At 50.9% G+C, this 14,636-nt stretch overlaps 1 protein-coding gene across 1 annotated transcript in view; it reads left to right on the forward strand.

Moving 5' to 3' along the window:
- The first annotated feature begins 807 nt into the window (after positions 1–807).
- trip11 (thyroid hormone receptor interactor 11) overlaps positions 808–14,636 on the forward strand; it is a 58,467-nt gene continuing 44,638 nt past the window's right edge. The window contains exon 1 of the mRNA XM_036962313.2: positions 808–1,960. Within this exon, the coding sequence (XP_036818208.1) occupies positions 1,822–1,960 (139 nt within the window). The 5' untranslated portion in view covers positions 808–1,821. The remainder of the gene's footprint in view (positions 1,961–14,636) is intronic.

Consider the following 14,636-nt stretch of genomic DNA (forward strand, 5'->3'; position numbering starts at 1 on the left):
CATGGGGCTGGGGATCAGAAATGTCCCATGTGAGAGAGGCAGGTTGAGGTTGAGGTTTCCAGGGTTAGAGTAGTGCAGAAGTTGTCATGTGCTGAGGTAGTGAAGAAAGTAGAGGAAGATGGGTCAAGGTGGAGGGATCCTGAGAGGAGGGGTGTGACTAGTAGATCCGTACCAGAACAGAGGGGGGATCCTGAGAGGAGTGGTGTGACTAGTAGATCTGTACCAGAACAGAGGGAGGGATCCTGAGAGGAGAGGTGTGACTAGTAGATCTGTACCAGAACAGAGCGATAAACCAACAAGTGATATATGTTTCAGTAAGATTGGATTTATAGCATTTATAGCAATGGCTATCAACTGTACTGCAGGGATGGAACGTAAGTTGCAGAAAATGGAGGTTGGGAAAGGGGGATACCTAGTCAGTTGTCCAATTGAAAAGTGTCTTCTGCATTTAACCCTCTGAATCAGAGGTTGTGGTGGCAGCTGCAGAGAGGTATTTGGGTGTGTGAGACTTGACATCAGAAGAGTTACAGGGTGTGTTAAGTGGTGGTGTCCCGTCCTTTCAGGTTGTTGGCCTGAAGTAGGACTAAATATATTTAAATAGTGGGGTGGTGTTAGTTAGATGGTAGGGTATTTGATTATTTATTTATTTTTCAAGCAAAGTGTAAGGGAGTTGTACTCCCAGCCTAGTAGGGGGCGGTAATGCAACATTTATTGGATGCCAACCGCCGTTCCAACCGCCGTTAAACCTCATCGAAGAAGAACATTGCAGAAGAACATTGCAGTCTTGAATGCAGCCCAAGTATAATCAAATATTTGTATAACTAAACCAAGATAGACCACAGCCTGTCGTTTCCAATAGGAATAAATGAGTCATAGTTTGCAGAACAAGCAAGGAGGTGAGCAGAGCCAAGAACGAGCTAGCCAGATCCTATTTACCTGTTATAGCATATTTCCATTAGGGAACGCCTACTCTGTGAAGTTCACGCTTGCACTCCTAAACAATGCGATTTAAAAAAATAAAAATAATAATAACTTTCAAAACAGATTCTAGTTTTGGCAACAGAAAATTGTAATGAGATCAAATGTTTAATTGACGAGGAAATGTGCAGAATGTCGACCCAAAATCCATCTCCTTCCATATTCTCCCCACTGCCGGGCCACTGGGCTTCCTACTCACTACCATATTTGTTCATGAGTGGAAACGCCAAGCGGATGCTTCACATGTATAACATCCGGGGAAATATCTGTCTCGTTGTTCTATCTGTTATGTTCTTCCAATGTCCCATGATTCCGTGTTGCGGCTGTCCACGTCAAGCTCTGTCTGTGACAACACAGCACCGAGCTGAGATGGCAGACCTAGTACGTTATCTGAACCGGTATATACATACACGATAAAGACAACTGATATAATAGACCGGATAATCTTCTCATTAATGTTACGCGGATGATCTATTATCGAAGTTTGTTTAGATTCGTAAATCCACGGGATCAATTTGACTGCAAGTGAGTGACACATTCAGCTAGCAAGTCTACGTTAGCATACCAGCTAACTAGCTATCCGGCCAACTACTGTAGCTAGCTTGACAACCAGTTTCACTCTACCAAATTGACAACTTCACAAAGGTGACAAAGCTAGTTTTAAGAAGTGCAAGAATTCAAGAAAAAACAACATTTCTATGAGTTTTGACAGAGAGCTGAATTGTATGAAGGTAGGGTCGAAGTTGATCGCCACCTTACCAGCTAACTAGCTAGCCTAGCCAGTGTTGGGCCTTTTTGTTATTGTTTAGCTAGCTTACTAGCTAACGTTAGTTATTCTCAAAGATGTCATCGTGGCTGGGTGGACTGGGCTCCGGCCTGGGCCAGTCTCTCGGCCAGGTCGGGGGAAGCCTCTCCTCATTCACCGGACAAATATCAACCTTCACCAAAGATATGCTTCTGGAAGGAGTTGAAGAAGTTGGAGGTGAGTAAAACCAGAAGCTATCAACTGTGATATCAACTGTACAGGAGGTACCTCACAGCCAGCAGGGCACTCAGGTCAGCAGGAAACTAATAGCTAGAAGCTATTTAACTGAGCTGTTTCAGTTCTTAGGTGAGCAAGTTCAGGGCTACTACACAATTGTGAAACGTCTGGGAGAGGTTTGAGAACCACTGCGCTACAGGACATGTTGCTGGTTGGTTATTCTATAACCGGACTACAGTAAACCGGATCAGGGTAGCTTTCTATTTGAGCGATGATCAGATTCCAAGATTGCAATATGACCATAACATAAAAGTTTAATGGAGAAAATGCATCCTGTTAGAGTTCTACATTATACCATGCGAATAGCATTTGATTTCTTATGTATGTGTGTATGTATGCATGTATGTATTTATGTATGTATACACTTACGGTCAAAAGTTTTAGAACACCTACATATTCAAGGGTTTTTCTTTATTTTTACTATTTTCTACATTGTAGAATAATAGTTAAGGCATCACCACTATGAAGTAACACATATGGAATCATGTAGTAACCAAAAAAGTGTTAAACAAATCCAAATATATTTTATGTTTTAGATTCTTCAAAGTAGCCAGCCTTTGCCTTGATGACAGCTTTGCACACTCTTGGCATTCTCTCAACCAGCTTCACCTGGAATGCTTTCCAACAGTCTTGAAGGAGTTCCCACATATGCTGAGCACTTGTTGGCTGCTTTTCCTTCACTCTGTGGTCCAACTCATCCCAAACCATCTTATTTGGGTTGAGGTCTGGTGATTGTGTTGGCCAGGTCATCTGATGCAGCACTCCACCGCTCTCCTTCTTCAAATAGCCCTTGCACATCCTGGAGGTGTGTTGGGTCATTGTCCTGTTGAAAAACAAATGATTGTCCCACTAAGGCCAAACCAGATGGGATGCCCAGAATAGATGGGATGCTGCAGAATACTGTGGTAGCCATGCTTGTTAAGTGTGCCATGAATTCTAAATAAATCACAGACAGTATTACCAGCAAAGCACCATCACACCATTTTTATTTATTTTATTTAACCTTTATTGAACTAGGCAAGTCAGTTAAGAACAAATTATTATTTACAGTGACGACCGAACCATAACACCTCCTCCTCCATGCTTCACGGTGGGAAATACAAATGCGAAGATCATCCGTTCACCCACACGGCGTCTCACAAAGACACAGCGGTTGGAACCAAAAATCGTAAATTTGGACTCCATCAGACCAAAAGACAAATTTCCACCGGTCTAATGTCCATTGCTCGTGTTTCTTCACCCAAGCAAGTCTCTTCTTCTTATTGGTGGCATTTAGTAGTGGTTTCTTTGCAGCAATTCGACCATGAAGGCCTGATTCACACAGTCTCCTCTGAACAGTTGATGTTGAGATGTGTCTGTTACATGAACTCTGTGAAGCATTCATTTGGGTTGCAATTTCTGAGGCTGGTGACTCTAATGAACTTATCCTCTGCAGCAGAGGTAACTCTGGGTCTTCCATTTCTGGGGCGGTCCTCATGAGAGACAGTTTCATCGTAGCGCTCAATGGTTTTTGCGACCGCACTTGAAGAAACTTTTTAAAAGTTCTTGAAATTTCCTGTATTGACTGTCCTTCATGTCTTAAAGTAATGATGGACTGTCGTTTCTCTTTGCTTATTTGAGCTGTTCTTGTCATAATATGGACTTGGTCTTTAACCAAATAGGGCTGTCTTCTGTATACCACCCCTACCTTGTCATAACACAACTGATTGGCTCAAACGCATTGAGAAGGAAAGAAATTCCATAAATTAACTTTTAACAAGGCACACCTGTTAATTGAAATGCATTCCAGGTGACTACCTCATGATGCTGGTTGAGAGAATGCCAAAATTGTGCAAAGCTGTCATCAAGGCAAAGGGTGGCTATTTGAAGAATCTCAAATATAAAATATATTTTGATTTGTTTTTACACTTTTTTTTGGTTACTACATGATTCCATATGTGTTATTTCATAGTTTTGATGTCTTCACTATTATTCTACAATGTAGAAAATAGTAAAAAATAAAGACAAACTCTTGAATGAGTAGGTGTGTCCCTAATTTTGACTCGTACTGTATATATAATTATTTTGTAATACATTTCCGTCTCCATACTTTAGTGTGTGGGGGCTTTCACTAATCCACTTACTTTGACCAGAAGGACTACTGTTGTCATAAGTAAACAATGTTTGACTGATGAACTTGTGACAGACAGACAGACGGACAGGAACCACAGAGAACTTTGATCACTACGTTCCAACCGACACATACTGTACGCAAAGCAAGATTACGCATGACTCATATCAGTAACTCTTGGAGGGCTGTTTCAGTTCTGAAATTAACACACAGCCTACAGTACTTTTTTGTTGTTGTTGTATTAAATAAACATATTAACTATTGAGAACTAGGCTAACTGGACTGAAAATATGTTTGAATTGTAGGATTTAGTTAGAAAATCTATTTTGTTTGTGGGATCGTGTAGAAGGTGAAGGCATGTTTGCCTTTAGAATGTTGTTTTGTCGTGTTTTCTATTTATTTTACCTTTATTTAACCAGGCAAGTCAGTTAAGAACAAATTCTTATTTTCAATGCCGGCCTAGGAACAGTGGGTTCAGGGTCCGATTTGAACTTGCAACCTTCCGATTACTAGTCCAACGCTCTAACCACTAGGCTACCCTGCCGCCCCATGCGAAACACTTTAAGCAGATCTCTTCATATGTGTCACATGTAGTTGCCAACCCTGGTAGTGCCTCATAGCTGCCGGATAGATAAAATACCTCATCACCAGATTCCCTCAGAATGACAGTAGCCTATTTTTTTTAAAAGCACAGAAATCAATATTATATCAGGATTTCCCGCCCATAACGTCCGTAAATGAAGATAGTTGCTCAGTGAAAATCCATATTTGTTGAGTAATTAACATATTTTCACATTTTATAACCCTTGCAGAGCTGTCTAATGGGAGTTTAATCTAGGTGCAGGACTGTTGCTGCTACCATGGACTCTAATCTAGGTTCAGGACTGTTGCAACAGGATGAGGTTAGGAGTTCTGGCTTGTAGTAAGGCCTCTAGGTAGCCAGGAAGGATGTGTTAAGATGAGGGGGTCTAGAAGAGAGAGATAGATATAGATATAGATGGAAAACAATAGGAACATGTCACATAAAGGTGTAGACTTGACAGGGTAGAGACAGGTGACTATGGGGATCAGATGGGTCTATGATCAATATTTACAGTAATATACACATACAATATTGCTGTGTTTTCCTACATCTCCAGCACCTGAGGGAATGACCTGGACGTGCGTGTGTTTTTTTTTTTCTTCAGCTTTTGTAGTTGATAACGTACCGTAACTACAAACATAGAAGACTGCCAGGAGAAACTCATTTCTGAGTTTTATCATCATTACCAACCGAAGGCATGGATATACAACGTAGAGCAACAACTGAATATTATTTAGGACTTACATTTGTCCAAACAATATCATAACAAAAGGGCACTTGTATCATCATATCACGCACAGTGGAAGGAGGAAGGATAGGGCCGCCCATCACACAGAGGAAGGAGGAAGGATAGGGCCGCCCATCACACAGAGGAAGGAGGAAGGATAGGGCCGCCCATCACACAGAGGAAGGAGGAAGGATAGGGCCGCCCATCACACAGAGGAAGGAGGAAGGATAGGGCCGCCCATCACACAGAGGAAGGAGGAAGGATAGGGCCGCCCATCACACAGAGGAAGGAGGAAGGATAGGGCCGCCCATCACACAGAGGAAGGATAGGGCCGCCCATCACACAGAGGAAGGATAGGGCCGCCCATCACACAGAGGAAGGATAGGGCCGCCCATCACACAGAGGAAGGAGGAAGGATAGGGCCGCCCATCACACAGTGGAAGGAGGAAGGATAGGGCCGCCCATCACACAGAGGAAGGAGGAAGGATAGGGCCGCCCATCACACAGAGGAAGGAGGAAGGATAGGGCCGCCCATCACACAGAGGAAGGAGGAAGGATAGGGCCGCCCATCACACAGAGGAAGGAGGAAGGATAGGGCCGCCCATCACACAGAGGAAGGAGGAAGGATAGGGCCGCCCATCACACAGAGGAAGGATAGGGCCGCCCATCACACAGAGGAAGGATAGGGCCGCCCATCACACAGAGGAAGGATAGGGCCGCCCATCACACAGAGGAAGGAGGAAGGATAGGGCCGCCCATCACACAGAGGAAGGAGGAAGGATAGGGCCGCCCATCACACAGAGGAAGGAGGAAGGATAGGGCCGCCCATCACACAGAGGAAGGATAGGGCCGCCCATCACACAGAGGAAGGATAGGGCCGCCCATCACACAGAGGAAGGATAGGGCCGCCCATCACACAGAGGAAGGAGGAAGGATAGGGCCGCCCATCACACAGTGGAAGGAGGAAGGATAGGGCCGCCCATCACACAGTGGAAGGAGGAAGGATAGGGCCGCCCATCACACAGTGGAAGGATAGGGCCGCCCATCACACAGTGGAAGGATAGGGCCGCCCATCACACAGTGGAAGGAGGAAGGATAGGGCCGCCCATCACACAGAGGAAGGAGGAAGGATAGGGCCGCCCATCACACAGTGGAAGGAGGAAGGATAGGGCCGCCCATCACACAGAGGAAGGAGGAAGGATAGGGCCGCCCATCACACAGTGGAAGGATAGGGCCGCCCATCACACAGAGGAAGGAGGAAGGATAGGGCCGCCCATCACACAGTGGAAGGAGGAAGGATAGGGCCGCCCATCACACAGAGGAAGGATAGGGCCGCCCATCACACAGTGGAAGGAGGAAGGATAGGGCCGCCCATCACACAGTGGAAGGAGGAAGGATAGGGCCGCCCATCACACAGTGGAAGGAGGAAGGATAGGGCCGCCCATCACACAGTGGAAGGAGGAAGGATAGGGCCGCCCATCACACAGTGGAAGGAGGAAGGATAGGGCCGCCCGTCACACAGTGGAAGGAGGAAGGATAGGGCCGCCCGTCACACAGTGGAAGGAGGAAGGATAGGGCCGCCCATCACACAGAGGAAGGATAGGGCCGCCCATCACACAGTGGAAGGAGGAAGGATAGGGCCGCCCATCACACAGTGGAAGGAGGAAGGATAGGGCCGCCCATCACACAGTGGAAGGAGGAAGGATAGGGCCGCCCGTCACACAGTGGAAGGAGGAAGGATAGGGCCGCCCATCACACAGTGGAAGGAGGAAGGATAGGGCCGCCCATCACACAGAGGAAGGATAGGGCCGCCCATCACACAGTGGAAGGAGGAAGGATAGGGCCGCCCGTCACACAGTGGAAGGAGGAAGGATAGGGCCGCCCATCACACAGTGGAAGGAGGAAGGATAGGGCCGCCCATCACACAGAGGAAGGAGGAAGGATAGGGCCGCCCATCACACAGTGGAAGGAGGAAGGATAGGGCCGCCCATCACACAGAGGAAGGAGGAAGGATAGGGCCGCCCGTCACACAGTGGAAGGAGGAAGGATAGGGCCGCCCATCACACAGAGGAAGGATAGGGCCGCCCATCACACAGTGGAAGGAGGAAGGATAGGGCCGCCCATCACACAGTGGAAGGATAGGGCCGCCCATCACACAGTGGAAGGAGGAAGGATAGGGCCGCCCATCACACAGAGGAAGGATAGGGCCGCCCATCACACAGAGGAAGGAGGAAGGATAGGGCCGCCCATCACACAGTGGAAGGAGGAAGGATAGGGCCGCCCATCACACAGAGGAAGGAGGAAGGATAGGGCCGCCCATCACACAGTGGAAGGAGGAAGGATAGGGCCGCCCATTACACAGTGGAAGGAGGAAGGATAGGGCCGCCCATCACACAGAGGAAGGAGGAAGGATAGGGCCGCCCATCACACAGTGGAAGGAGGAAGGATAGGGCCGCCCATCACACAGTGGAAGGATAGGGCCGCCCATCACACAGAGGAAGGAGGAAGGATAGGGCCGCCCATCACACAGTGGAAGGAGGAAGGATAGGGCCGCCCATCACACAGTGGAAGGAGGAAGGATAGGGCCGCCCATCACACAGTGGAAGGAGGAAGGATAGGGCCGCCCATCACACAGTGGAAGGAGGAAGGATAGGGCCGCCCATCACACAGTGGAAGGAGGAAGGATAGGGCCGCCCATCACACAGAGGAAGGAGGAAGGATAGGGCCGCCCATCACACAGTGGAAGGATAGGGCCGCCCATCACACAGTGGAAGGAGGAAGGATAGGGCCGCCCATCACACAGAGGAAGGAGGAAGGATAGGGCCGCCCATCACACAGAGGAAGGAGGAAGGATAGGGCCGCCCATCACACAGTGGAAGGAGGAAGGATAGGGCCGCCCGTCACAACGAATAAACTGAACCGGGCCCCGTTTTCCCTAAAGCATTTTAAGACCATGGTTAATCGTTAGAACCTTTTTGTAGGAGCAATTGTTAAATCTCCGAGCTGTTTCCCAAAACCATTGTTATTAAAGTTGCACTTGAAAAAAGCTTGTAATCTAACGCCTGCCTCAGACCACTTGTAGAACAGCGAAGTGCGTCGTTGGAGGCCCCCCCCCCCCCCCCGTGTCATTTTATACACACAAGATCTCCCCTTAACACAGAATCACATGGTCTATCCATCTCTCTGTGACGCCGATAACTTCAGGACACAAAGTTGACTACAAAATACAAAGTTGCCAAATGTCTTTTTTTGCAATTGTTACAAACAAGCGACCATGTAAAAATGATGCTTCAAATGAAAACCCGAAATGACTGAATTAAAATAAACAGTAGTCTATAGGCTTATTTCAATCCATATTCAAATACATTTCTTGTTTGGGTTCTGTTTTTGCTGCTTGTCGGCTACTGTCTGTCTGTAGGCTACTGTCTGTCTGTCGGCTACTGTCTGTCTGTAATTTGTCTCAATACATTTCCTGTTCAATCATTTGGGGTTAGAGTGTAGGGGCGGCAGGGTGGCCTAGTGGTTAGAGTGTAGGGGCGGCAGGGTGGCCTAGTGGTTAGAGTGGAGGGGCGGCAGGGTGGCCTAGTGGTTAGAGTGTAGGGGCGGCAGGGTGGCCTAGTGGTTAGAGTGGAGGGGCGGCAGGGTAGCCTAGTGGTTAGAGTGTAGAGGCGGCAGGGTAGCCTAGTGGTTAGAGTGGAGGGGCGGCAGGGTAGCCTAGTGGTTAGAGTGTAGGGGCGGCAGGGTGGCCTAGTGGTTAGAGTGGAGGGGCGGCAGGGTGGCCTAGTGGTTAGAGTGGAGGGGCGGCAGGGTGGCCTAGTGGTTAGAGTGGAGGGGCGGCAGGGTAGCCTAGTGGTTAGAGTGGAGGGCCGGCAGGGTAGCCTAGTGGTTAGAGTGTAGGGCCGGCAGGGTAGCCTAGTGGTTAGAGTGTAGAGGCGGCAGGGTGGCCTAGTGGTTAGAGTGGAGGGGCGGCAGGGTGGCCTAGTGGTTAGAGTGGAGGGGCGGCAGGGTAGCCTAGTGGTTAGAGTGTAGAGGCGGCAGGGTAGCCTAGTGGTTAGAGTGTAGAGGCGGCAGGGTAGCCTAGTGGTTAGAGTGTAGAGGCGGCAGGGTAGCCTAGTGGTTAGAGTGTAGAGGCGGCAGGGTGGCCTAGTGGTTAGAGTGTAGAGGCGGCAGGGTGGCCTAGTGGTTAGAGTGTAGAGGCGGCAGGGTGGCCTAGTGGTTAGAGTGTAGGGGTGGCAGGGTAGCCTAGTGGTTAGAGTGTAGAGGAGGCAGGGTGGCCTAGTGGTTAGAGTGTAGAGGCGGCAGGGTGGCCTAGTGGTTAGAGTGTAGAGGCGGCAGGGTGGCCTAGTGGTTAGAGTGTAGGGGTGGCAGGGTAGCCTAGTGGTTCGAGAGTAGAGGCGGCAGGGTAGCCTAGTGGTTAGAGAGTAGAGGCGGCAGGGTAGCCTAGTGGTTAGAGAGTAGAGGCGGCAGGGTGGCCTAGTGGTTAGAGTGTAGGGGCGGCAGGGTAGCCTAGTGGTTAGAGAGTAGAGGCGGCAGGGTAGCCTAGTGGTTAGAGTGTAGGGGTGGCAGGGTAGCCTAGTGGTTAGAGTGTAGGGGCGGCAGGGTAGCCTAGTGGTTAGAGAGTAGAGGCGGCAGGGTAGCCTAGTGGTTAGAGAGTAGAGGCGGCAGGGTGGCCTAGTGGTTAGAGAGTAGAGGCGGCAGGGTGGCCTAGTGGTTAGAGAGTAGAGGCGGCAGGGTAGCCTAGTGGTTAGAGAGTAGAGGCGGCAGGGTGGCCTAGTGGTTAGAGTGGAGGGGCGGCAGGGTGGCCTAGTGGTTAGAGTGGAGGGGCGGCAGGGTAGCCTAGTGGTTAGAGTGGAGGGGCGGCAGGGTAGCCTAGTGGTTAGAGTGTAGAGGCGGCAGGGTGGCCTAGTGGTTAGAGTGTAGGGGAGGCAGGTAGACTAGTGGTTAGAGTGGAGGGGCGGCAGGGTAGCCTAGTGGTTAGAGTGGAGGGGCGGCAGGGTAGCCTAGTGGTTAGAGTGTAGAGGCGGCAGGGTGGCCTAGTGGTTAGAGTGTAGGGGAGGCAGGTAGACTAGTGGTTAGAGTGGAGTGGCGGCAGGGTAGCCTAGTGGTTAGAGTGGAGGGGCGGCAGGGTAGCCTAGTGGTTAGAGTGTAGAGGCGGCAGGGTGGCCTAGTGGTTAGAGTGTAGAGGCGGCAGGGTAGCCTAGTGGTTAGAGTGGAGGGGCGGCAGGGTAGCCTAGTGGTTAGAGTGTAGAGGCGGCAGGGTGGCCTAGTGGTTAGAGTGGAGGGGCGGCAGGGTAGCCTAGTGGTTAGAGTGGAGTGGCGGCAGGGTAGCCTAGTGGTTAGAGTGTAGGGGCGGCAGGGTGGCCTAGTGGTTAGAGTGGAGGGGCGGCAGGGTGGCCTAGTGGTTAGAGTGGAGGGGCGGCAGGGTAGCCTAGTGGTTAGAGTGGAGGGGCGGCAGGGTGGCCTAGTGGTTAGAGTGGAGGGGCGGCAGCGTAGCCTAGTGGTTAGAGTGGAGGGGCGGCAGGGTGGCCTAGTGGTTAGAGTGGAGGGCCGGCAGCGTAGCCTAGTGGTTAGAGTGGAGGGGCGGCAGGGTGGCCTAGTGGTTAGAGTGGAGGGGCGGCAGGGTAGCCTAGTGGTTAGAGTGGAGGGCCGGCAGCGTAGCCTAGTGGTTAGAGTGGAGGGGCGGCAGGGTAGCCTAGTGGTTAGAGTGTAGAGGCGGCAGGGTGGCCTAGTGGTTAGAGTGTAGAGGCGGCAGGGTAGCCTAGTGGTTAGAGTGTAGAGGCGGCAGGGTAGCCTAGTGGTTAGAGTGGAGGGGCGGCAGGGTAGCCTAGTGGTTAGAGTGTAGAGGCGGCAGGGTAGCCTAGTGGTTAGAGTGTAGAGGCGGCAGGGTAGCCTAGTGGTTAGAGTGGAGGGGCGGCAGGGTAGCCTAGTGGTTAGAGTGTAGGGGCGGCAGGGTAGCCTAGTGGTTAGAGTGTAGAGGCGGCAGGGTGGCCTAGTGGTTAGAGTGTAGAGGTGGCAGGTAGCCTAGTGGTTAGAGTGTAGAGGCGGCAGGTAGCCTAGTGGTTAGAGTGTAGAGGCGGCAGGTAGCCTAGTGGTTAGAGTGTAGAGGCGGCAGGGTAGCCTAGTGGTTAGAGTGTAGGGGCGGCAGGGTAGCCTAGTGGTTAGAGTGTAGAGGCGGCAGGGTGGCCTAGTGGTTAGAGTGTAGGGGCGGCAGGGTGGCCTAGTGGTTAGAGTGTAGGGGCGGCAGGGTAGCCTAGTGGTTAGAGTGTAGAGGCGGCAGGGTGGCCTAGTGGTTAGAGTGGAGGGGCGGCAGGGTAGCCTAGTGGTTAGAGTGTAGGGGCGGCAGGGTAGCCTAGTGGTTAGAGTGTAGAGGCGGCAGGGTGGCCTAGTGGTTAGAGTGTAGGGGCGGCAGGGTGGCCTAGTGGTTAGAGTGTAGGGGCGGCAGGGTAGCCTAGTGGTTAGAGTGTAGAGGCGGCAGGGTGGCCTAGTGGTTAGAGTGGAGGGGCGGCAGGGTAGCCTAGTGGTTAGAGTGTAGGGGCGGCAGGGTGGCCTAGTGGTTAGAGTGGAGGGGTGGCAGGGTAGCCTAGTGGTTAGAGTGTAGGGGCGGCAGGGTGGCCTAGTGGTTAGAGTGGAGGGGCGGCAGGGTGGCCTAGTGGTTAGAGTGGAGGGGCGGCAGGGTAGCCTAGTGGTTAGAGTGTAGGGGCGGCAGGGTGGCCTAGTGGTTAGAGTGGAGGGGTGGCAGGGTGGCCTAGTGGTTAGAGTGTTGGACTAGTAACCAGCAGGTAGCCTAGTGGTTAGAGCGTTGGACTAGTAACCAGCAGGTAGCCTAGTGGTTAGAGCGTTGGACTAGTAACCAGCAGGTAGCCTAGTGGTTAGAGCGTTGGACTAGTAACCAGCAGGTAGCCTAGTGGTTAGAGCGTTGGACTAGTAACCAGCAGGTAGCCTAGTGGTTAGAGCGTTGGACTAGTAACCAGCAGGTAGCCTAGTGGTTATAGCGTTGGACTAGTAACCAGCAGGTAGCCTAGTGGTTATAGCGTTGGACTAGTAACCAGCAGGTAGCCTAGTGGTTATAGCGTTGGACTAGTAACCAGCAGGTAGCCTAGTGGTTATAGCGTTGGACTAGTAACCAGCAGGTAGCCTAGTGGTTATAGCGTTGGACTAGTAACCAGCAGGTAGCCTAGTGGTTATAGCGTTGGACTAGTAACCAGCAGGTAGCCTAGTGGTTATAGCGTTGGACTAGTAACCAGCAGGTAGCCTAGTGGTTATAGCGTTGGACTAGTAACCAGCAGGTAGCCTAGTGGTTAGAGCGTTGGACTAGTAACCAGCAGGTAGCCTAGTGGTTAGAGCGTTGGACTAGTAACCAGCAGGTAGCCTAGTGGTTATAGCGTTGGACTAGTAACCAGCAGGTAGCCTAGTGGTTAGAGCGTTGGACTAGTAACCAGCAGGTAGCCTAGTGGTTATAGCGTTGGACTAGTAACCAGCAGGTAGCCTAGTGGTTAGAGCGTTGGACTAGTAACCAGCAGGTAGCCTAGTGGTTATAGCGTTGGACTAGTAACCAGCAGGTAGCCTAGTGGTTATAGCGTTGGACTAGTAACCAGCAGGTAGCCTAGTGGTTATAGCGTTGGACTAGTAACCAGCAGGTAGCCTAGTGGTTATAGCGTTGGACTAGTAACCAGCAGGTAGCCTAGTGGTTATAGCGTTGGACTAGTAACCAGCAGGTAGCCTAGTGGTTAGAGCGTTGGACTAGTAACCAGCAGGTAGCCTAGTGGTTATAGCGTTGGACTAGTAACCAGCAGGTAGCCTAGTGGTTATAGCGTTGGACTAGTAACCAGCAGGTAGCCTAGTGGTTATAGCGTTGGACTAGTAACCAGCAGGTAGCCTAGTGGTTATAGCGTTGGACTAGTAACCAGCAGGTAGCCTAGTGGTTAGAGCGTTGGACTAGTAACCGGAAGGTTGCAAGTTCAAACCCCCGAGCCGACAAGGTACAAATCTGTAGTTCTGCCCCTGTTCCTAGACTGTCATTGAAAATAAGAATTTGTTCTTAACTGCCTGGTTAAATAAATGTAAAATAAAAAAATAAAAAAAGCGTTCCCTTTTTTTCCATCGAGCCTATCAGGATCGACACACGTGCTCCAACAACGCACTTAGCGACCGTTCAGGAACGGGAGTGGGGGGAAGGGGTGGGGCCTAGGGTAGAGGAACGGGAGTGGGGGGAAGGGGCGGGGCCTCGGGTAGATGAACGGGAGTGGGGGGAAGGGGCGGGGCGAGGCCTAGGGTAGAGGAAAGGGAGTGAGGGAAGGGGCGGGGCCTAGGGTAGAGGAACGGGAGTGGGGGGAAGGGGCGGGGCCTCGGGTAGAGGAACGGGAGTGGGGGGAAGGGGCGGGGCGAGGCCTAGGGTAGAGGAACGGGAGTGGGGGAAGGGGCGGGGCCTAGGGTAGAGGAACGGGAGTGGGGGGAAGGGGCGGGGCCTCGGGTAGAGGAACGGGAGTGAGGGGAAGGGGCGGGGCCTAGGGTAGAGGACGGGAGTGGGGGGAAGGGGCGGGGCCTAGGGTAGAGGACGGGAGTGGGGGGAAGGGGCGGGGCCTAGGGTAGAGGAACAGGTGTGGGGGGGGAAGGGGCGGGGCTCCAAGACACTGGAGTCCCATGGCCCTAAAGAACAGTCGGCGTCTCTAAAGTACAGATACTGGGGCACATGCCGACTAACGGAAATACACGCCACAATTGAATTCCAAACTGTTTTGCTAATTAACCTATAGACCGATAACCATGACTGTGTTTACATCGACTGATATTTCTGTCATTGAAAAAAAAAATGTTATTTTGCAATGGGATTGTTTTTTTCTCCCGGACAATTTTGCTGGCAACTACTTTATTTATCGGCTATTCATTTTTTTTAATCGGCCAAAAACCGACAATTACTGGTTAACAGCAACCCTGTATATTAGGACAGAAGGTACAATTACTGGCTAACAGCAACCCTGTATATTAGGACAGAAGGTACAATTACGGGCTAACAGTAACTCTGTATATTAAGAAAGTAGGTACAATTACTGGCTAACAGCAACCCTATATATTAGGACAGAAGGTACAATTACCGGCTAACAGGCACACTGTATATTAGGACAGAAGATACAATTACCGGCTAACAGCAACCCTGTATATTAGGACAGAAGGTACAATTACTGGCTAACAGTAACTC

This window comes from Oncorhynchus mykiss, chromosome 25 (genome assembly GCF_057628025.1).
Source record: "Oncorhynchus mykiss isolate SJ-2025 chromosome 25, ASM5762802v1, whole genome shotgun sequence".
NCBI lineage: Eukaryota > Metazoa > Chordata > Actinopteri > Salmoniformes > Salmonidae > Oncorhynchus > Oncorhynchus mykiss.